The sequence below is a fragment of the Chamaea fasciata genome, unplaced genomic scaffold, assembly GCF_029207755.1.
Source record: "Chamaea fasciata isolate MVZ Bird 193981 ecotype frontalis unplaced genomic scaffold, bChaFas1.0.hap1 SCAF_20, whole genome shotgun sequence".
NCBI lineage: Eukaryota > Metazoa > Chordata > Aves > Passeriformes > Sylviidae > Chamaea > Chamaea fasciata.
This window is the reverse complement of record NW_027094105.1, coordinates 9971606-9993159: the sequence shown is the minus strand read 5'-3', so window position 1 is coordinate 9993159 and position 21554 is coordinate 9971606. Positions and strand designations below refer to the sequence as shown.

General features: G+C 41.6%; 1 protein-coding gene across 8 annotated transcripts in view; it reads left to right on the top strand.

The window, feature by feature from the left end:
• Positions 1-3955: 3955 nt before the first annotated feature.
• Positions 3956-21554, top strand: part of DENND1A (DENN domain containing 1A) — a 149031-nt gene continuing 131432 nt past the window's right edge. For all 8 annotated transcript variants that reach the window (XM_066201358.1, XM_066201354.1, XM_066201357.1 and 5 more), the window contains exons 1-2: positions 3956-4062; positions 9548-9618. In XM_066201358.1, the coding sequence (XP_066057455.1) occupies positions 4046-4062; positions 9548-9618 (88 nt within the window). In that variant the 5' untranslated portion in view covers positions 3956-4045. The remainder of the gene's footprint in view (positions 4063-9547; positions 9619-21554) is intronic.

The window sequence follows — 21554 nt, the reverse complement described above, 5'->3', positions numbered from 1 at the left end:
ACGTGGGGGCCATCGACAATTGCAGAAAATGGCATTTGGGGTATCTAATGAGCAGCTTATTTACATAAACACACCAGGTAAAGCACGGGGAAAAAAGAGTGCTACAGCTCGGAACATAAATTATTATTAGGCAGAGAGAAAAATTTCCTGCCCTTGAACAGGAACATTCACATCATGTTTAACACTTTTTTTCCTACTTTCTTTTCTACAGAAAAATATAGTTTTCACAATTTGAACAAATATTTAAATATTCAGTGTCTGCTCAACTGAGATTTTGAATTAACTCTCCTATTTTATTATCAACATTTGGGGAGGACAAGCATATTCTGTATCCTGAATTCTGGAATATACCTGACTTTGCCTGCTTCATATATACAAAAACACAGGTAGAAAGCACACTACAAATTCCATATTATAGTCTGTTTTATCCTTTAAGTAGAAGAAATTCTGGACACTCGTCCTGTCCTCGCCTTTCTGGTTTCCTCTGACTTAGCATTACCAGATTTACAAGCTCACACCTATTTTAATAGGCAGTCTTTCAAACCAGAGCTTCCATAGACTGAATTTGCATGTTGCCAGACCCATTAAGTGTGTCTTTTTTAGCAAGGACAGAACCTCACAATTTTTCATACACATGTCCATTTGTTTTTACCAATAAACTCCTCCTTATTAACTGTGAATTTGAGGTAGGTAATCCTCTTCTTGAAGTACACTATAATACTGTTTTTCAAATGTATTATCTCATGTTTATCACATGACCCACGTGAGTGTAATGTCTCCTGCTCAGAAGTTCAGGCTTCCACCTGCACAAGATCCTGGCTGAGAAACTGCTGATGAACAGATAACAACATTAAGTTGCCATTATCATTCTTCCCTGGGGTAGGAAAACACGCTCATTACAAATCAGCCACCTACAAAATAGATATTTCACCAAGACATGTTTAAATGAAGTTGCCAAACACAATTTTTCCAGACATCTGATAGTTACCAGTCACACTATCAGTTCATCCACCACCTCAGTTATCCAGTCCAGTTCATGGAATCCACCTTTTATTTCTTGTTTTCCCCAGACTGGGCTGAATGCATGTTTTCCAGCCACTCACTTTCTCTGGGAGAGGGTTTAAACGGCTCATTTGAATCACCCAGCCTTTGATTCCTTAGTATGTCCAGTCTAAAAACTATGAAATATAAACCAGTCTACTACTCTTGCATACATGTCCCCATTAAATATTTACTACATCTGTTCATATTAATAAGTTTACTTTTAAAACTTTAAAAAGCTCACTACACAAAACAGACCAAAACTAAAATTGTGAGTCTGTAGCTCTACCTCTTAAATTTAACGTCAATCCAGGTTCCAAAAAAGGAACATGTGATGAAATGCTAAGTGATGAAATGTAAGAAATTCTGTTAGCCATTCCTATAATGCTGGGGGTTTCCACATTGCTATTTTACACTGCATCAGCATTGTATTTACCAGCTTCCTTGTTTTTTAGCTCATTACTGACCATTGAGGTTTTTTTCCTTTTGCAACCAATTTGAACAATATTTCTATAAACTCACCACCACTCGATGGTTATATGTGCAACCCCTAGTGCACCAACATGTTTAAAGGGTTAGAATGTCCCCGTCTGAATACAGTAATTTTGGTTTCAAAGCTACTTTACATGAATACATGTCCAGAGCACAGGACAAGCCAGGGCTGAATGCTGAACCCTGAGCTTACACTCCTGTGGCAGAGGCTGTGGGTGGAACCTGTGGTGGAAGCACCTCATCTCAAGTACTCAAATTAGTACTAGAAACACTCCTCCTCATCTCCCCAAACATGTCTTTGACTTACTGTAACTGTGAATAAATCTTCCAGGACTCTTTGCATAGTGTTTAACACGTTTTAAATTTATGACTTGAATGAGGGTGGTATGATTTTTCCTACCTAGGCTCTCTGGGGAGCACACAGGGTATTAAAGGATCTCAGATGGGATATACTCTCCGTCCCATCTTTCTAGCTGACTAGGTTCCTAAGCACTTGGTGTCCACAGTGATTTGCACTTTGTAGGCCTTTTAAAGACAAATTTTCAATTCTTTCATTCCTCACTATAGATCATTCTCAACTCCAAATAAAGTTAAAAATTTCTACATTACGCTAGAAATGCTACAAACCTTCCTAAAAACTTTCTGTAAATCATGTTCAATGAAATAGTTGGGTACCTGTTTGTTCCTGTTTGTCAACTCCGACATGACACGTTTCAAAAGCTGTCTATCTGCAATTCTTGAGTCAATGTAAGGCATGTTTTCAGCAGACTGCATTCAATTTCTGAGAAATCTCCAGTCCTTTTTATGACCTTGCTTGGCCTCGTGATTCTCTCTAGTCATCTTTTACTGTCTTTTCAGTGGCTTTGGTCTCTGTGCCCACAGTGCACGATGTTCTGCCAAGCTGTGCCAGGGCACCTCTCCCAGCCCCTCTCTCTGCCTCCTTCCTTTGACTTCTGCAGTGCCTGGACATGGAGTACCTGTTCCTGCCCGAGACTCTGGCCTGTGCCCATGGGCACAGCTCCTGTCTGCACGGGTTTTTCCAAGATGGGCAGTGCTGCTCCTCATCTGGCCTGGATACCCAGGATCCCCGGGGCTCGGGATCAAGCTGGTGACGCTGTTTGGGCCCGTCAGTCCCAGCCCGGCCGTGCTGTTCCGTGCCATTCCAGGCCGCTCTTCAGCCGCTAATAGCGGCGGGGAGCTGGGGAGGCCTGAGGGGAGCGGGCCCGTCCCGTCTGAATCCGCCTGAGGGGAGCGGGGCCGTCCCGCCTGAATCCCCCTGAGGGGAGCGGGGCCGTCCCGCCTGAATCCCCCCGAGGGGAGCGGGGCCGTCCCGCCTGAATCCCCCCGAGGGGAGCGGGGCCGTCCCGTCTGAATCCCCCTGAGGGGAGCGGGGCCGCCCCGTCTGAATCCCCCCGAGGGGAGCGGGCCCGTCCCGCCTGAATCCCCCCGAGGGGAGCGGGGCCGTCCCGTCTGAATCCCCCTGAGGGGAGCGGGGCCGCCCCGTCTGAATCCCCCTGAGGGGAGCGGGGCCGTCCCGCCTGAATCCCCCCGAGGGGAGCGGGGCCGTCCCGTCTGAATCCCCCTGAGGGGAGCGGGGAGGTCCCGTCTGAATCCCCCTGAGGGGAGCGGGGAGGTCCCGTCTGAATCCCCCTGAGGGGAGCGGGCCCGTCCCGTCTGAATTCCCCTGAGGGGAGCGGGGCCGTCCCGTCTGAATTCCCCCGAGGGGAGCGGGGCCGTCCCGTCTGAATCCCCCTGAGGGGAGCGGGGCCCGTCCCGTCTGAATCCGCCTGAGGGGAGCGGGGCCGGTCCCGCCTGAATCCCCCTGAGGGGAGCGGGGCCGTCCCGTCTGAATCCCCCTGAGGGGAGCGGGGCCGTCCCGTCTGAATCCCCCTGAGGGGAGCGGGGCCGTCCCGTCTGAATCCCCCTGAGGGGAGCGGGGCCGGTCCCGCCTGAATCCCCCTGAGGGGAGCGGGCCCACTCGGTGTCGCCATTGCCGACCCCCGGCGCTCCCGGCCGCAGTCACAGAGACACAGGATGGATTGGGTAGGAAGGGACCTTTTTGGGGCATCTGGTCCAACCTCCCTGTCCAGACAGTCACGAAAGCACATGGTACAGGTTTGTGTCCCGACGGTCCTGGAATATCCCCCGTGAGGTAGACTCCACACCCTCTCGGGACAATCTGTTCCAGTGCTCGGTCACTCGCACAGTGAAGAAATTCCCCGTCGTGCTCGGGTGGAACTCGCTGTAGATCAGTTTCTGCCCGTTCCCCGTTTTCCTGTGTCCCGGCATCACGAGCAGAGCCCGGTGCCTCCCCTGTCGGCTCCCCCGGACAGGCACACACGGCCGGGCCCCGCCGCACTACAGCTCCCGGCAGCCCCAGCGCCGTGACTCGGCCGGGGCGCCGCGGCGCGGGCCGGGATGGAGTGAGGGGCGAGCGGCGGACAGAGCGCGGCCCTGCGGCCCCCGCCCGTGTCTCGCTCCGCCCCGGGTCTATGCGGCCCCCCCGGAGACCATGGGATCCAGGATCAAGTGAGTGCCCTCCGCAGCTCTCCAGCCCCGCTTCAGGCCCTCGGGAGAGAGAAGGGGACTGACTTCCCCGCCCTCCCCGCGCTCCGTGTGAGGCCGCGCGGGCGGGACCCCGGCCGAGCCCGCGGGCCTCGGCTTGGGCGAGAAGGAGAAGGGAGAAGGAAGGGGAGAGAGCGCTCCCTGCCCCGCGGGCCGGAGGGACGGGCAGGACGGGCCGTCCGAGCCCAGCTCGGGGCGAGATCCCGGCGGGACCCTCGGGCCCTGCCCCGGGAGAGGGGCGAGAGCCGACGCTGCCTCACACCCGGCCCGCTGCCCCTCCCGATCCCAGGGCCGGGCGGGGAGGGCAGCGCAATGTTATCGGTGCAGGCCCGAGGGAGGGCGGGGGGGCTGTGTTGGGGACATCTTCATTGCCAGCACAGCCGGCGCCTGTTCGGGGGTGTGGAGGGGTGTTAGGAGTGCAGATTTCTTAGCCCAGGTTAGAGTGTGCTGACGGGAGGACTATGGTCTGGATAGGAGATAGCCAAAGTGCATCGGCAAAGGGGTTTGGGGGAAAGAGAAGAGTGATGCAAGTGATTGGTGTGCTGGGCCTGCAGATCCATGCCCTCAATGTTTTGGGTTTTTTAAAATTCTCATAAAGTTGGTGGTTGGTTTATTGGTAAGCCTTGTTGGTATGTTTGGTATAGTCACATTAAAAGTCTCAGTTCGTTCATATGCCATTCCAGGAAAATTCAGTTGCTCGGACACAGGTAGAGGTGTAATAAAGCTATTGCCAAGCAGGGAGTGCTGACATCTCTATGTGTGAAGGGGTTATAGAGTGGAGAGACCCAGGTAGATCCTGTTTTATTCAGACGATTGAGCAGGGGCTGTTGAGCAATTCTTTTTCCTTCATGAACAGTGTTCTTCAGGATTAAATTGGGCTTTAACTTTTCACTTCTTTTGTTTAACTTGAATACAAGACTGGAGGGGACATAGTTCGTGTGATGACGCGTCTTCATGTTGCCAAGCCCACAGGCTGGATGGATGAAAACGTGCCTTTTCGGCCAGATGTTTTAGGAAAATGTAAGCGGATACTGAGTGTTTGCAATGATAGCACTGTGGCAGTTGGTTCCAGAAAGGAATGAACTTTCCTTCCTTCCTTAAGCATACTGTGGGCATGAGTTTTGCACCTTTTTGGAGTATGTGTTCTCAACTGTTGCTGCAGAAATGAAAGCCGGAGAAATTGGTTAAACTCTTACAGTCAAATACAGGTAGAATTGAAAACTTGTAGGGATTTTGGCAGCAGAGAAGGCTGTAATCTCTAATTTGCACCTTCAGACCCTGCAGCAGTCACCCTTGCTTGGATCACTTCAAGGTTATGATCCAGAATGACTTCTTACGATGACCTTATCTTAAAACCACGTCTTTCCCAATCACCAGAGTAGCAGAGGTAATAAACCCAGGTAAACATTGCTTTTCATTCTTCTTGGACTTTGTGAGAAAGCATTTTGTCCACTGAGTGATTAAGCAACTTTGCCTTGAGCAACACTTAATAAACTGCTTTTTTCCACTTTGGACAGAACACAGTGCCCGAGTAGTGTAAGGACAAAACTTCAAAACAGCCTTAAAATATATAGAGTGAGGGAGCCTGTCTGAGTAAGAGGCTTTTCTGGTCTGCCTTTCTGAGCTGGATGTTTAATCCAGCAAAGACTTTAATGTTGGTAAGTAACTTCCTTATTGGGACAGGTTGGAAGTGTGAGTGAGAGAACTGTTTGGTAACTGGGTAGGGTTATCTCCTTTAGGGGTGTCACCAGTATGTGCTGGAGCCCCAGTGAACATCCAGCAGTCAGATCCTTGCTTCTTGCAGCAGATTGATAACTAGGAGGGATATTAAACTGCTTGGCACAGGATCCCTAGCACACACTGTGAGAGACTGCATGAAACCTGGGCATATCTGTCGGTGACATTCCTGATGGGTGTATAATAATGAGTCATGTGAGTGAAAGGTTGCTGAGAGAAAAGTATCAGTAGCTGCATCAGACTGAAGTGAGAGAAATCAAGGAATTGCCGGCAGTCCTGTAAGCTTTTGGCTTCTGTATAGCTGCAGGCAAAAAAACAAGCTAAATTGGGTGTTGGGTTACAGTGCTGGGTTAATCCTCTGTCGGGGCACTCAGTGTGCCAGCCAGGTGAGGTAGGGCAGGAGCCTTGTTAACCTGCTGCTGTCACTGCTCGGGAGCCTTTGTACTCCCTGTTACAAGACAGAAAGGATTTCTTATTTATTTATCTCAAATAATGTGTCAATATCAACGTGTTCAACAGGATGGCATTGCACTGTAAGAACCGTTGGCATGTCCCTTTCCAGAGGTGGCTGTGTTTCACTGGTGACACAATAGATGCCAAGTGCGCACCTGGGAAAGCTTTCGGAGATTTAACAGAACATTTGTTATATACTAAGATGAAATATTATCTACCTAGGGAATGCCAGGCAAAAAAAAGTTAAATATATGGAAATTAATCAAGGCTTCAGTTGTAGTTTCTGAATTGAATTAGTGGTTGCATGTTTCTTCTATTAATTTATTTTCTGCAAGAGTTGAGCAACTAAGCCTTGTTATAAGACGATTAATTATCAGGCAATGTCAGACTCCTCTCTTATGCCTTATTTCTTAAGCAGAATGATACTTTCTGTCATAAGTGCTATTGCATTTTCCTATGTGTACAAAAAATGCTCCTGACAGAATTGAAATAGGCTATAGATATGTAAAGTAAGTACTTCCAGCCATCCAGCTTTGGAGGAGGGCTTGATTTAATTTTATTCTGAATAAGTCTCTTACAGTTTGGTAAAAACGACAATTTTTGATCATAAAAGGTGCATAAATATCTTATTTGAAATATCGCATTTCAGTGTAAAATTGAATTTCATATTGATTGCTTTGAAACAGATGTTATTTCTACATCAGAGATTTGAAGTAATTCATACAACTAGCATTTATCACAGAAGTATTATTTTCTCACACAGCTCCTTCCTAAGTTTGTGTTTACAAAGAAGTATTGCATTTCCTTCTGAAATTACCTAGTTCTCAAATAAATGAGGTACTATGTGTTTTTGTGCCTCTGTGCCCTGTGTAGTTTTTTAATTGCATCTTACTGGTCACTTGATAAGTGTCTGTGAGTCTGTAAGTGATTTTTGGGAGGAGGGAAAACTTGCTCTGTGTGTTCAAGGCTCCTGTGCTGTGGAGGATTGCAGGGGTTGGGGTTTCTGTGCCATGCACAAGTGACATTGGCCTACAGAATACACATTTCTGATCATTTTTATGCTGTATTTGCAAACTGTATCAAGTCTCATAGTGACTCGTTTCTGTAATGCCTCTGAAAAGTTATAAAATATCCACAATCCAACAATGACCTCATTCTCATACTGAGGTGTTGGTTGTTGAATGCAGCCTTTAATACTGAGTTTCTGACTTGGGAAGGCTACTTTAATTTCACTGTTCATAGAAATAAATGGACGTTTGTCATGGAAAATTAAAGTACAAAATGTGGTGTCTTTTTGTCTGAAAGTTTTGGAATATAGTCTGTGCTCCTGCCAGCTGTGTTACATGGTGCTTTCACTTGAGAATTTGAACATGGGTTCTAACATAATACTAAAAAAGGTGTTTGTTGTTTTAACCACTAGCTGTAAAAATAAAAAGTTTATAAACTTTTAATTAAGGAAACAGGGTGCTAAAAATAAAGACACAAACAAGGAGGGTATGATAAGGGTGCCCTGCAATGTGTATGAAAGGAAAAACACATTTCTGGTACTCTGTGGGTATCATTCCCTCCTCACCTGGTCTGTGACTGTTGGAATGGAGCTAAACCTCAGTATTTGCAGGTTATGTGCTGCAACTTGATTAGCACAGAGAGAATTATGCAACTTTGGTTTATATTGCACAATAAGAGCTGACTTTGGATTTCTCATAACTTATGAGTGTAGTTTTCTGAAAAAACAGCTACTTAAGACAAATCAGTTGGGAACTGGTGGCAAATTAAATTACCATTAATTGAGTTGTGAACCATTGTTGCTCCTGAGAGGTGCTCTGTAAAACTGAGGAGTGTGATCCCGTGCTACTGAAAGCGCTGGTGGCTTTTCTGTCAGTTTAAATAGGTGTGGGCTTTGGCTTAGAGCCACTTGAGTTAGGCTAAGTGGGCCTGTGGCATGGTTAGAAATGTTTTCCTTAATCCTTTTGGTGTTAAAGTAGGATTAAAAATAATAGAAATTCTCTGAAGAGTTAAGCTGAACTCCTTGACATGCTTATGTGTTTGGTTTGAAATGTTGGGTAAGATGAGTTCTAATTTTTTAAGTTATCATTCAGTTAGGAATTCTAGCATGTGTATTTATGGGTTTTGTCATCATTTTTGTCCTTAGGTGTCAGGCAGTTACAAAATTCACAGGTGAATTATATCACAGCAATTTTCTAATATTAGTTTGCATTAACACATAGGAGAAAATATTATCACTATACAAGCAGCCATAAATATGGAAGAGTAATTATGCAATTTTGATTCTTGATTTTAACCAGAAAGTCTAAGAATAAAGTGTCACATGTTCAGACCTGCAAAATCCTTATTTCAAGATTACACTCTCTTTAATCTCAAAAAAAAAAGAATCTGGAGTAGCTAAAATTCTTAGTCAGGAATTAACTCAAAATATTCTTTCTTTTTTAATCACCTGCTGCCTTTACATGCTCCTTACGAGATGTAATTCCAGAGCATCACTTAGAGAGTTAAATCAGTAAGAACTGAAAATATCCACTAAATGGTTTGTTTGTATGTTTTGAAGTAATATCATTAACTTTTTACTGTTATTACTGGTATATTTATAACTCTTGACCAAAGTAAATCTCTTTTCTCAAGCATCATTTGCATCTTGTAGCTCAATTTGATAAGGCTTTTGACTGTCACACTTATTTCCATGCATCTGGCAGATTTCTGGATTCAAGGCTCTGGAGTCTCATCAGACCAAACCTTGTATGTTTGTAATATTCTCCAGCATGGCCTTTTTTTGACAAAGTGGTAGAAATATTTTGACAGGTATTAAGAAGGGGTACTGTCTTCATCCTAAATACAGGCACTTAAGTTTTTCAGTAGTGTGTGCAGAAAGTGATTTTGCCCCCTCTTGACTGCAACTATTTTTTTTTTTCCCCTTTTCCTGGGCAAATCGATGTCACGAAGTTGAACTGAAGGGTCACAGTAATGAAAATGTGAATCTGGGTGCTGTTTGTTCAGTGCTGGACATTGTGACTTTTCAGTTTGGTGAAAAGTTTCCAATACTTTTTTTTTTCCCTGAAAAAATCCCTGTATTTCGCACCTTACAAAGGTCTGATGAGAAATCACCCAGGGCTGTAAGCCAGGAAATGGAGGTTCTGTGGTTGTCATTGTGCTGTGTGCATACTGAGAACCCTTTCTGGCTGCCCCATTGCAAGTGCACTAATACCAAATTGTCAGTGTGCTAAATACCTTCCTTTTGTTTCAGACAAAATCCAGAAACGACCTTTGAGGTGTATGCAGAAGTGACCCACTCAGGAATCAGCTGCATTGGGAAAGGTACTGCTTTGCACTGTAGTTCTACCTATTTATTGGCTAAAATTATTCTTAAAAACCATATATTGTCAGGTAATGAAGTGTATTTAACATTATGCTGTTCTAGCTTTTAAAAATACCTTAATTACTGGTTCTGTGGAATCTTTTACAGTTAGGACTGAAAATGAGAAATTTGTGTTTCTGTACCTGATTATGGACAATTTTCAGGTTTCTTTAACTGTTTTGTCTTTTTGTCTTTTAAAATAGAAATACCTCTTTTCTTGATTAGGTTGAAAAACTAAGTGCTTTTTCAGATTGGTATTTGCTGCTTATGTAAAAAAGGGTAGTTTTAAACCAAAAAAATACTCTTAAAACATCTTGTTTGGAATTTTACTTCCTCTTTCTTACTTGTCTACAGAAGTGTTTTTATCTGCTCCCAGAATTCTCACTTTGATCATATGACTTTATCTGGAAATTAGGCATGGATGCAGCTTATGATTTGGTTAGCTGTTTTTACTATTGTTATCAAGTCATGATTACACAAATATTTTTTCTATAATACTATTTTTGAGAAGTATTCCAGTGTTTATGGCAGAGAAGTCCCATAAGTGCTGAAACCAACATGTAAGTACATTTGGGAGTTTTGGATTGCGCTTTTGTCTCACCTGAGGAACTCGATCAAGTAAGCAGGAAAAGCAAAGGTTGAAATACACAATGCCAAGATGTAGTTCGAGATACTGTTATGACAGTTCAGTCTCTAGAATGGTACAAAAAGGAAGTTTGTCAAAATGAAATAATGATGATTAGTCAGCGTATTCTGAAGTTGTATTTCTTTTGTCTGTTACTAAACAATCGCACGTATGTTATAGATATGGTGTAATGAACCAATAGAAAGGATTTTGGTATTTTACTGACTGGAAAGCCACTTCCCTCCTTTTATATCTGATTTGTTACAGTCTGCAAAAGTCAAATAGCTGCAACTCCTTCCTTCCCTGCCAAAGCCTCCATAGGAGTTGTAACTGGAATACAGTTTTGGCTTGTCCTACTGCTCTGTGCCATCACAACTATTTGATGTAACTGCAGGAGCCCTTTTAATAACTGGTCTTTGTTTCTGCACATCTGACCTGGATTCTAGTGCCAGAAAATCTGAACAAATTTGACCATAAACATTACATTGTACAGTACTAGTGTCTGGGTATAATCTTCTCTTTGAAGTTTGTTTGCATCCCCCTGGAGGGATTAATTCCCTGCTGTGGGAAGGTGGGTTAAAAAGCACGGAAACTACTTTACAGGTTTTTAATTGGAGAATTTAGTATACATTTTGTTCTATAAACCAACTGATTCTATGGGAGTTTCACTTAGTTGTGTTTTCAGGTTTGTTGTATGCACTTGTAGGTGTAAAATCTGCAGAAACTCTTTTTAGGGAGTAAAAAAAGAGTTTTAATAATTGTTTTTAACTAGTCATATGTTTTGAAGTTACTGTCTCTGAAGAATCTTTTAAGAGATTTTTCCCAACCAATTTTTTTTTTATACTTAAGAGGTATATTTTACTCTCAGAAGCCTTAGATTTGTGCATACCCAAATACTTTGTCCTTCTGTTCTGAATGTTGTCTGGTTCTCTGCCGTGTCAGCTGTATTTAACAGTTGTACTCTATCACCATTCCAGAAATACACACCTGGAAACCTCCACGTAGTCTGCTTCCACTTTTTGGCTGTCTGTTCCTTGCCAAAATCCTAAGACTACAGATTAACTTTTCTTTTTTTGCAGTCAGGGAATGTGTGTTACATGGCAAAGAGCAGCTACTGTTGAGAAAAGTGAAATGCATGAAAGTTGTATAAGAAGCAAATTATCAGGCAGGTTTAAACTATTTCTCCCAATTTAATTGATCCCAGAATTAACTAAGGCAGCTGTTTTTGAAGTTTGTGTCTAGTATAATAGTGCTATTGATACCTAAAAAGCTCTTAATTCTGATATCAATCTTCTGACGTGGTCTTGAGGAGAAAGAATTGTTTCAAAGCTGTCACTGCCCTAGTGTGGGGGATTGTCTGGCTTGTGGGGTGGTAAAACTTGCTTCTGTTTTGTTATTCAAAAATTTGTGTGGCTGTCATGGACTAACCCCAGCTGGCAGCTCAGCCCCACGCAGCCGCCCGCTCCCCCAGCCCTGGTGGGATGGGGGAGCAAATTGGAAGAGGAAAAGTGAGAAAGTAGCGAGGGATGTTTGCCGTGTGACTGTGAAGTATCAACTGGAATTTTAGGCTTTAATGTGTTTCAAAGTTCACAGTCAACTGCAGAAGGGAAAAATCTGTCCTGGATTCCACGAAAGACACCGATGAACCGGAGCAAGCTCAATGGAGGGCGGCAAAGGTGGTGAGCAAGCTGAAGCACTTCAGTGTGAGGAGACAAGAGTCCTGGGGTGGTGCAGCCTGCAGGAGGCTCCAGGGAACCTGAGCGGGAGCCTTCCATAGCCCTGAGCAGGAGCCTTCCACACCCCAGGAATTCGTCGGGGTGAGGTGTCCAGGCTTGCCAGGCAGTGCACGACAGGAGGACAAGGTGCTGGCTGAATCAAGAGGCATTCTGAGGAGTAATGGGAAACCTGTTCACCCTGAGGAGTCGAGTATTAGACCAGGTCACTCAAGAGATGTTGTGCATCTCCATCTTTGGAGGTTTTCAAGACTGAACTGCTTCAAAACCATGAGGAACCTGCTCTGACCTCCCACCTGGCCTCTCTTTGAGCAGGAGGTTGGACTAGAGACCTCCTGAGGTCTCTTCCTGCCTCAATTATCCTATGATTCTAAGATTTCATAGAAGTGTAAGCTTCAGTATCATCTGGGGAATATTTTGTACACTTAATAAGGTACAAAGAGAAGAATTTCATTGAAACCAAAGAAGTTGAAAAAGCAAACATTGTTTTATTCCAGTCCAGGCAGAACTTTGTCAAACCACAGTGAAATTTGTGAACCGAGAGTGGAAATGATCACTGGATCAGCTTGCTGTGCTCTCACTGTCCTTTCCCCTGAGGATTGTTTAGAAAGAATGATCATCTGTGCTCAGCATTGAATATTTTTGGCACATGAAGTCTTCGGTACATTATACAATTCCAGCATTCAGTTGTATTTATAGGTGGTTTTTGTGCTTTTCTTGGTTGAATTCATAGGTTTTACTTGGAAACTTAGGATTTTTCTTACTTAAGTAAATGTGATGTCTTTTTTTTTTTTCTTTTGAGAACTGTGAAGCAGGATAGCTGCAACTCTGACTGGCCACCTGAAGATGAATATTTCTTATTAAAAATATATTTACTTAGGAGAAGACAACACCATACTTTTTTTTTAACCTAATGATTGGTGTTTCAGTGGAAGCTGGGAATTCCCCTTTCTGAGAGGACGCATGTTTTTTCCTGTTCTTTCTTTTATTGCCAGCATACCTATAAAAGCTTTTCTTGTTGTCCTTGGTGTCCTTGGCCAGATTTACTTCTGGCAGGGCTTTAGCTTTCCTAACATGATGCCTGACTGTTCAGGCAGTTCCCCTGCATTCCTTCCAGGCCATGTTTCCCTGCTTCCACCCTCTGGGAACTGCCTGTTTGTGTTCAGTTTGTCCAGGAGCTCCCTGTTCATCCTTTGAGGCCTCCTCTCCCCTGGTTTCCTCTTTGTAGGGATGCATTGCTCCAGAGCCTGGAGCCTTCTCACCAAAAGTGAGAAGCTGCAAACTAGAATAGAAAGAGCAGAGTCTGTGTTTTAACAGTGACAGTACATGGAATTTGTCTAGTGAGAAATCTGTGTTGTGTGTGTCAGGTATAAGTATGTCAAGCATAGGAACTTTGCAAGTCTAATTCTTCTCACCAGCTCCCACACGTTTACTTTCAGAAAAAGAGGGGGAAATAGCCATGGTTTTATTGTAAAAATGAAATATTTTAGGGAAAATATTGGCTCAAATTAAAACTAATCAGTTTTGTGTTTCTGGTGCATGGCCTTCTCTCATGCATTGGAATTGTTACATGATGTGGATAATTAAAAGCTTTTTATGAAATACTGCTATTTTGCTGTATTCCTTCTCCTATTTTTAATCTTCGTGTAAAGGAAGGAAAAAGCATTTTATAAGGTTGTGAGTTTTGCCTTTGTCATGGCATTCCATAATACTGAAAGTTCACAGAAGCTGAGGTAGTAAACGACAAAGAACTTGTATTTTTTTTTACAGAAGAAAACTGCTTAAGCTCACTTAAGCACTCCTGTATATCCAGTTCTATGCTATTGACACAGTGTAGAAAAGTGCATTGCAACTGTTTCCTGTGTTTTTAATCTCAGCCGGAAGATTGTTTTGTGTGGGTTTTTTGAGATGCAGAAGTAGAAAGGATCTCCTAGCAAATTTAGTTTAAATACCTTTATGAAGAAAGTGAAAGCTTACTACTTGTGAAATTTTTCTTTTTAACTTTCAAAGCACTTTATGATCTTAAAACTGCTGCAGATCATTCATCAAAAATAGGATGTGACAAATTTAAGGCTGTTGCTGGACCTCAGCCAAAGATTCTCTCTTGTTAGAAAGGGCTATGAGGAGAATTGTAGTCTGACTGTCAAACTGTTCATATAGCAAAAGAGAATTTGTTAGTCTAAAGTAACCGATCAAAATAGTCTCTGAAGTAAGAGCATTTGAAAGTAAATGCTCACAAGAGTAAAACACCCCCTACACCCCTGTCTGGGAGGACGTACCATGCTTTTGTGTGGGGTTTTTGTGTTCTTGCCAAAGCAGACATTATAAAAGTATGTCAAATCTGTAGCTTTACCATGTAGTGTGCCAAAAGGCCTTTCTCTCCAAGGACCTCATCTTTCATCTTTTTGTGAGTGTAGCATAAATTCTTGCTGTGTGTTCAAGGAAAAAGCTGAAATGGTTTAGTGTAGCTAAAGGATTTCTTTCTGAGTGTATTTTTAAAAACCATGGTAAGTTAGAAGCCTAAACGCGACCGCATGGACAAAGTGTAAGTATGTTAGAGTTTAACAAATGTTCACTGGATTAGGAAAGGAAATGTAGTTTATGCTACTTCTTTTATGACAGAATTTAAAAGGTCTTGCTGTAAGACTCTCCATGTGCTTCTTTCTTTTCTCCAAAACATACCGCTAAGTTGAAAAGGGAGATGAATCTTAGAAGGAAACTATTAACTCTGAGGTAGTTTATCATTGTTTGAGTGAAAGGATGAAATTTGCATTTGAATTGGCTCCTAGAGTAGCATGTACTACTAATCTTGTTCCTACTAGAAGCTTGTGAGTAGTTTAAGTACTTCCTTCTTTACTTTTCATGTTCTAGCCTTGGGTTGTAATAGCTCTTTCCCTCCCTGCCCCCCTTCCCAGTAGATCACAAATGTATAACTTAAACTAATCATAGTCCTTAACTCTACTGGGAGAAGTCACAATGTACTTGGGCCTTAAAATTATTCTACAGTTGTCACCGTGGTTTCTGTGGTGGGACTTTCACAGGTAGAGAGAACTAGCAGCTTTCTGCCTCTGTCAGACACACTGCTGCTCCTTACCATTATCTTCTGTCCTAGGTTATAATGTTACATACCAGACCAGTGCCTCCTATCCTGATGAAGGATTCTCTTGCATATAACCAAAGTTACTGGACAAGTATTAAGAGTTGGTCATTCAAAGGTTTGTAAATCTTACCTGTGCACCTCTCAGAGCAGCCTTTTTTTTTTTTTAAGATGGTTCCAAGCTGCCCATTCTGTATTGAGAAATAGATAAAATGATGAAGGTTTAGAAATATCAAAGGAAGTGCAGAATTCAGGTTTCTTTCCATTAAATTCCCATTTCACGAGTTTTCCTATCCCATCTTTACAGTGTTGTGTTGCTACACCAAACTTCCTAAAGCAGGATTGGAAAAGTAACCAAACCTAAGTAGGTAGGTGGTATTTGGGAATTCTAATTCTCCTAAGCTGCTGCTTTGTTTTTCTGTTTCCATTTGATTGCTTTGCTTCTAAGTACAAACAAGGTGGAAGAGTTTAACAAAGAGCTTGCTGGGACTGCAGTGTCCGGGTAAGTCAATAGCCCCGTTTGAGCTGTTTTCTGTGAAGACACTTCACAGTTTTTACAGCATAAATGGAATACAGAACTCAATTTGAAGAGATACCTCATGAAAAAAATACTAGAATCTGCCATTTTGCAAGTCGTCACACATTTTTCTAACACATTTTTAGGTGTGTTCTTGTCTGATAGTACTAGATTTAATAAACCCCCAAACCAGTAATACCAAATCTAACTGAGTGTTTCTCTGTTGCTGTGAGCTATTTTGTGGGAAGAGAGTTCTTTGGCCTTTTTTCTTCATGCTTTAACTACTTCTGTCTACAGTCTTTCCTATTTCACAAGTATTTACTAATCTGCAGTATATTGCTATGCTGGCACTGTTTAACTAGACAGAAAAATTCAGCACAGAAAGTCTCACTCACAAGACTTTAAACTCTTTTGTTGATTTATATTTTTTTAAAGGAGCTTGACATCTTCATCAAGTTCACAGTGGGCCTGCTTTGTTTGCTTTCTCTTGAATGCTTGATAAGATTTTTCTTCTATTGTTTTGTGCAGCAAGGACAGAACTTGCCATGGCTGAGGTGGTTTTTTTGTAAATCCACAATATGGTCATTGTCTGCTGCTGAATAATTGTGACTGCTTTTTGTACAACCAGAACTAAGGCTTTGGCTGTGAACAGATTCCTTCTTAGCGTGAAAAGAGACTAATCCATGTAAATACAGCCCCAAAATAAAGCTTTACAGAAAAAGGGAAAGGCTGCTAAGCAGGAGGGCAGAGGTCAGCAATTTAACCTTTAACCTAACAAATAAGAAGCATGAAAGTTCCCGAATTGGTTTACAAAGGCAAGCTCCTGTGATCTGTCAGTTTTTCTTTTCATGATAGAGTTGGGTGAGAAAACTGACTGACAGCTAGTGCCTTTTTAACTGCAGGTTGGAATTAACTGCTAAACTGAAACTTTCTTAGGGAGGGTTTTTCTAGTGATTTGAACAAATTATTTTCATTCACTGGCTATACTTAAAGAGATTTTCGTGAATTTATAGATGAATTTGAGTGGTTGTTCCTTGTAAAAAGTTCTTGAAAGGCTCGATTTAGATACCCAATACTACTGAAACATTTAAGATTTCAGCATTGGAAGCGTTTTAGAATTTGGTGAAGCACTTGTTGCAATTAACTCTCTCTTACTGTGCTGCTTTAAGAGCAGGGCTGCTGTGCCAGTAACTGCAAAGGGATTGCACTCTGAACAGAGTCCAAACGTTGATGTTAAAGAGGGGGGTGTGTGTGTGTGTGACTTTATTTAAGGGAGTAGTTTTAACTTCAGTTCATTCTCAGTCCTAAGCATTTGCAAGGTGGTTTGTTTTTTGGTTGTTCTCAGTCACAACAGGTAATCTTGTTAATGAGTGTTAACTTCTGCTCAAAGCTCAGTGCATCTGCAATCAGCAGTTAACCTAGAGACAGACATTGCTGTAAAGAACTCTCAATGCGAGTGTCATTCAGGTGAAAAAGGAACAAAGTAGTAATGACTTTAAAGGAGACTCCCTGTCGATTTAAGAACAGCGACTTTGGGTGGTTCCTTTCCCTGAAGTTAGCGCGGACCCCTAAGTGACTGACTGGTCCTTCCCCAGCTGGATGATGCTTCCTATGAATGTTTTCAGTAGAAACACTGGCATTCAGAATTTGTGTCTGAGTCTGTTGTTATGTAGGTTGGTAGTTGTAGCTGAGCCCTACAAAGTGCTTTAGAGCACTGAGCAGAGCGCTGCTTCAAGAGCAGCGCTGGCAAAGCAAGTTTGGGGAAGTAAAAGATAAACTAGGTCTATTTTTATTGCTGGCTCTTTTTGTTGTGGGGAGTTCCTTGCAAGAGGAGAACGTAAACTGGAATTCAAAAAGAGGCCTGTCAGAGTGCCCAGGGCAGTACTGGGCTGCCTGCCTTTGGTGTGGTATTTTTTGTCATGAAGAAAAAGTGACGTTGTGAGGTTTTCCTGTGGTTTTTTGTTGGTTTTGTTTTGTGTTGGTTTTTTCTCTTTGGTTGCGGTTTGGGTGTTACGTTTTTTATAAACTGAAATCAAGTTTAAGAGAGATGATTTGAGGTTAGATTATTATCAAATAAGTGTAAAATCAATGCTAGACTATTGTTTTACTTCAGCAGATGTCAAAACCCAAGATCAAATCTAAACAAATCCTGAACTCCACCTTCTGTGCTGCCAGAGACAATTTGCGTTTTGGTCTTTCCAGGGCTAGCAAGTTCTGGTAAACCATTCATCAAAATTCCAGATGCTGACAGATTTTCAGCTCCTGAGAAGATGGTTTTTATGTCTTTTTAAAAGATGAAAACTGCTTTTTATATGCTTTTTAATATTACTTATTTCATGGAACAGTGAGATAGAAACCAAGAGAGTTGGACTTCTGTATTGAGGATGATAACCTTGGAGAGAGGGATGGGAAGAGACAATAGATCCTGATAATCTGTTATCTGGAATGGGTTATACTCTCCAGAGTTTTTTTTGAACACTTTCCTGACTGGAATTTCCAGCATTAAAATTTGTGCTGGGATTTTAAGTGGTGGTGAAGGGAATTAGAATCACAACTCCCTTTGCATTCTACAGGTGTTAACTCAATGCCATTTTTGGTTCCTTTGAAGAATCGTTTACTTTGAAACTATGTAGTTATGAGTATAAATAGTGGTAACATGAACTCTTTGTGAATTGACCCTTACATTGTTACACCCCTTAAGTAAATGACTCTGATTTCTGTCTGTAAGATACGTTGGAGATCCTTGAGATCTTCTGTTCCAAAGATTCTAAAACCAGATTATCACTCTGTGGAGAAACACCTATCAAAAAATCTTAATGCAGCCTCAAGCCAAGTGTGAAAATGTGAGGACAGGATGGGTGATTGAGCAGCACAGTGTGGGCAGGGGCAGAGTCAGGCTGCTGGTGTTTCCTGTTGGTAAGATGTGTGTTTGCCTGGGTGTTGTTTCAGTGGTGTGCTCTGTGTTGGTGTGAGTGTGGCACTGAGAGAGCAGACAAGCAGGGAAGGTCCCAGGAGGGAGCAGCAGATCTGCTGGAGCAAAAGCTAGCACTGGCTGTAGGATGGGCTGTACATCTGTAGGAGAGATCCTAATAAAACATGGCAGAGGAAAGGAAAAATGCACAAACCCCAACCCCAAAACAAAGCCCCCAAAACTTGCCTTGAAATCGGTTTGAAATTTTCTTCTGGACTTGTGCATCACTTGCATCTAAAGTAGTTTCTGGTTTTATCTGATGCTTGTCTGTTGGTCATTGACTCAGTTTAATTTGAAGAGTTTGTCAAACATGCAAAAAAGATTCATTAGGGTAAATAACCCTCTCCTAAAACTGTAACCCCTGTCCACAAGTGCATTAACATTCATGCTTTTTCTTTTACATTTGCCACAAAATAATATATTGATCTCATCTTACTCCATTTTATCTAGAGGTGATCCTGGCACACAGAAAAGTGTTATAAATATGCTTATTTTGCTTCATTGTGATTAAATTCCTTCTACACTAAAGCTCAGGGTATATTTGCCCTGTGTACTTGTGGCTTAAGGCCTCCTGTTTGTGATGATCCATCATCTTCTTTTGCACAGAGTAGCGGTAAAAATTGGTTTTAGTTTGTGTTTGGGAAAATTTACTTGTAAATTGTTTGCTAAAATATCAACCAGTACAGTTTATCACAGACTGCGTCAATATTGTGTAATTAAAGATACCTCCTTAAGTTATTTTCTGCTGGGAAGAGTTAGCATGTTAAAGCAGAAGTGTGCAGCTTTGTGTGTACCTTGGCAGTGTTCATAAACAAGAATAGACATAGTGAGCAAATAGAATTATTTAACTTGTTCAAGACTTTATTCCTTAATGAACCGTAGAGATAAAGAGTAGTAAAATCACAATTTGCCGTTTCTATTACACGGATGGCAAAAGTGTGTTTTGTTGCACTTAGAAATACTAAATATGGCATCCAATAATTACAGCTTTTCATTTTGATGTATTTCTTGATTGCTTTGCTCTACCCCGGCCATAGGGTTCTGTCCTTCACTAAGTCATCTTGAAACAATTCTGTATCTAGACTAAATCCTTAGAATGCAGTGGGTATCAATCACATGGACAATTAAAATTAAGTATTGACATGTTTTTAAAATAGTCATACATCTCAATTTTGTTTATCTCAAAGTTTTAAAAACCTAATGACCTCATTGCAGCTCGGCTATAATTACCATGTTTAAACTTCTATGCATTTTTTAGTTTAAACAGCCTTTGTGTTTTTTTAAACCAAAAGAAAATTAATGAGAAGAGACAAAGAGACATCAAAGAGGTTTTCCCTCTGATTGCAGTGTTAGAAGTTTTGCCTGAAAATAGGTTACATTTCTTCTGTTTTCAGCTGAATCCTCATTAACTTTACATTTTAATGATGTCCAGAGCAAATTATACGATTATGGTAGATGCCTTAAAGGGAAGCTTAAAGGACACCTTTTTAATGTTTGTTTCTTTATTGGTGGCAGTATTTGCACCAGTATTATAAACAGTGTTAGACTGCTGAAAGTAATTTCAAAACATATCAAAAATATATTCCATTTTTGCCATGTATGTAGTATGAGTGTCTTAATTTAATATTTAACACAAATGGAGCATGTTATGGGGAGATCATCATCTTTGTAGAAGAAAAATGTAAATCAGATCCTTTGAAAGAGTTTACAAATTACTCGTGCATCTTCTATTCAGTTTTATTTATAATGATCAAGTAAAATGGAGACAGGTGATTTAACAAAATCTTGGAATTGTTTCGTTTTCTTGAACCTTCCATGGAGACAATGGTTGAAATGTTAATAAAGTGCTAGTTCGTGTTTTTACACTGACAAGAAGCATTATTGGAGGAACTTGGTGGAATTTCAATTTATTCTGTCTGGAGGAACTCTAATAACGGCAGTTCTGTGTTCTCATGTACTTCTCCTGCTAAAAAATAAGATTGCATAATTGACTTTCTAGATGAAGAATTGTGTTATATCAAATGCAACAACAAAACCTTGTATTCGGTGCACCTTAAACAAGGTTAACTGGAATTGGCAATAGCTGGAATGGAACTTGGACAGTTCAGAATGAAGCGCATCATTTCTGACTGTAGCTCAATGAGAAGTTAGAGCAAAAGATCTGGTGAAAAGTGAGGTCTTCTGTTTCCCTGTCCTGACACGTGGTGTCTGTGCTTTGCAAATAGAACCTTTGATTTTCTTGTGCTGCACTTCAATCAGTAAATTTTTGGGAGCTGGGATTATGACAAGGGGACGGGAAGAAGTAGGAGTGCGCTGAAGTACAGGTGCAAGGTAGGACTCAAAATCCAGTTGACATAGTGAAATATTTCCATTTGTTTGAATTCTTCATCACTGATTAAAGACTGCTGTGTCTTGATGGAAGCATTTGATATGCTTGTCATTAATAATCATTGGATAAAGCAGGAATTATTTAACAAAAAAACCCCTAAGCTTAGCCTTTCCATTTCAGTATGATTTTGCATCTTCTGTTTCATGTTAATTTTCTGCAGAAGCTCTCCAGAAATCCAAATTGTCATGATTGTCTGGGGGCTATGACAGACCCAAACTGCACATCCAGCTTGGTGGGCTTTAGGTGATATTGTGTTAGAAAATAGGTTTGGGTCTTTCAAAGGTTTGGCTCTCTGCAAGTGTGAAAACAGCTGTTGAAAGCTGTGGTTTAAGTTCCTAGTTAATCTGAAGTCTTTTAGCTTTGATGCCTACTAATGTAACTTTAGTTTGAAGATGGTGTCGCCAAAGGAAATAAAGGCTGAGTTCAATTTCTTGCTTTTTCTCATCTTTATTTTATAATTATCAAAGAATTTGCAATCTTTAGTTGAGATGCAAAATAAAAACACTGATGAATAAACTCAGGAGGATACAGATTACTAACTTGTAGCTGACACAAAGATGTGCG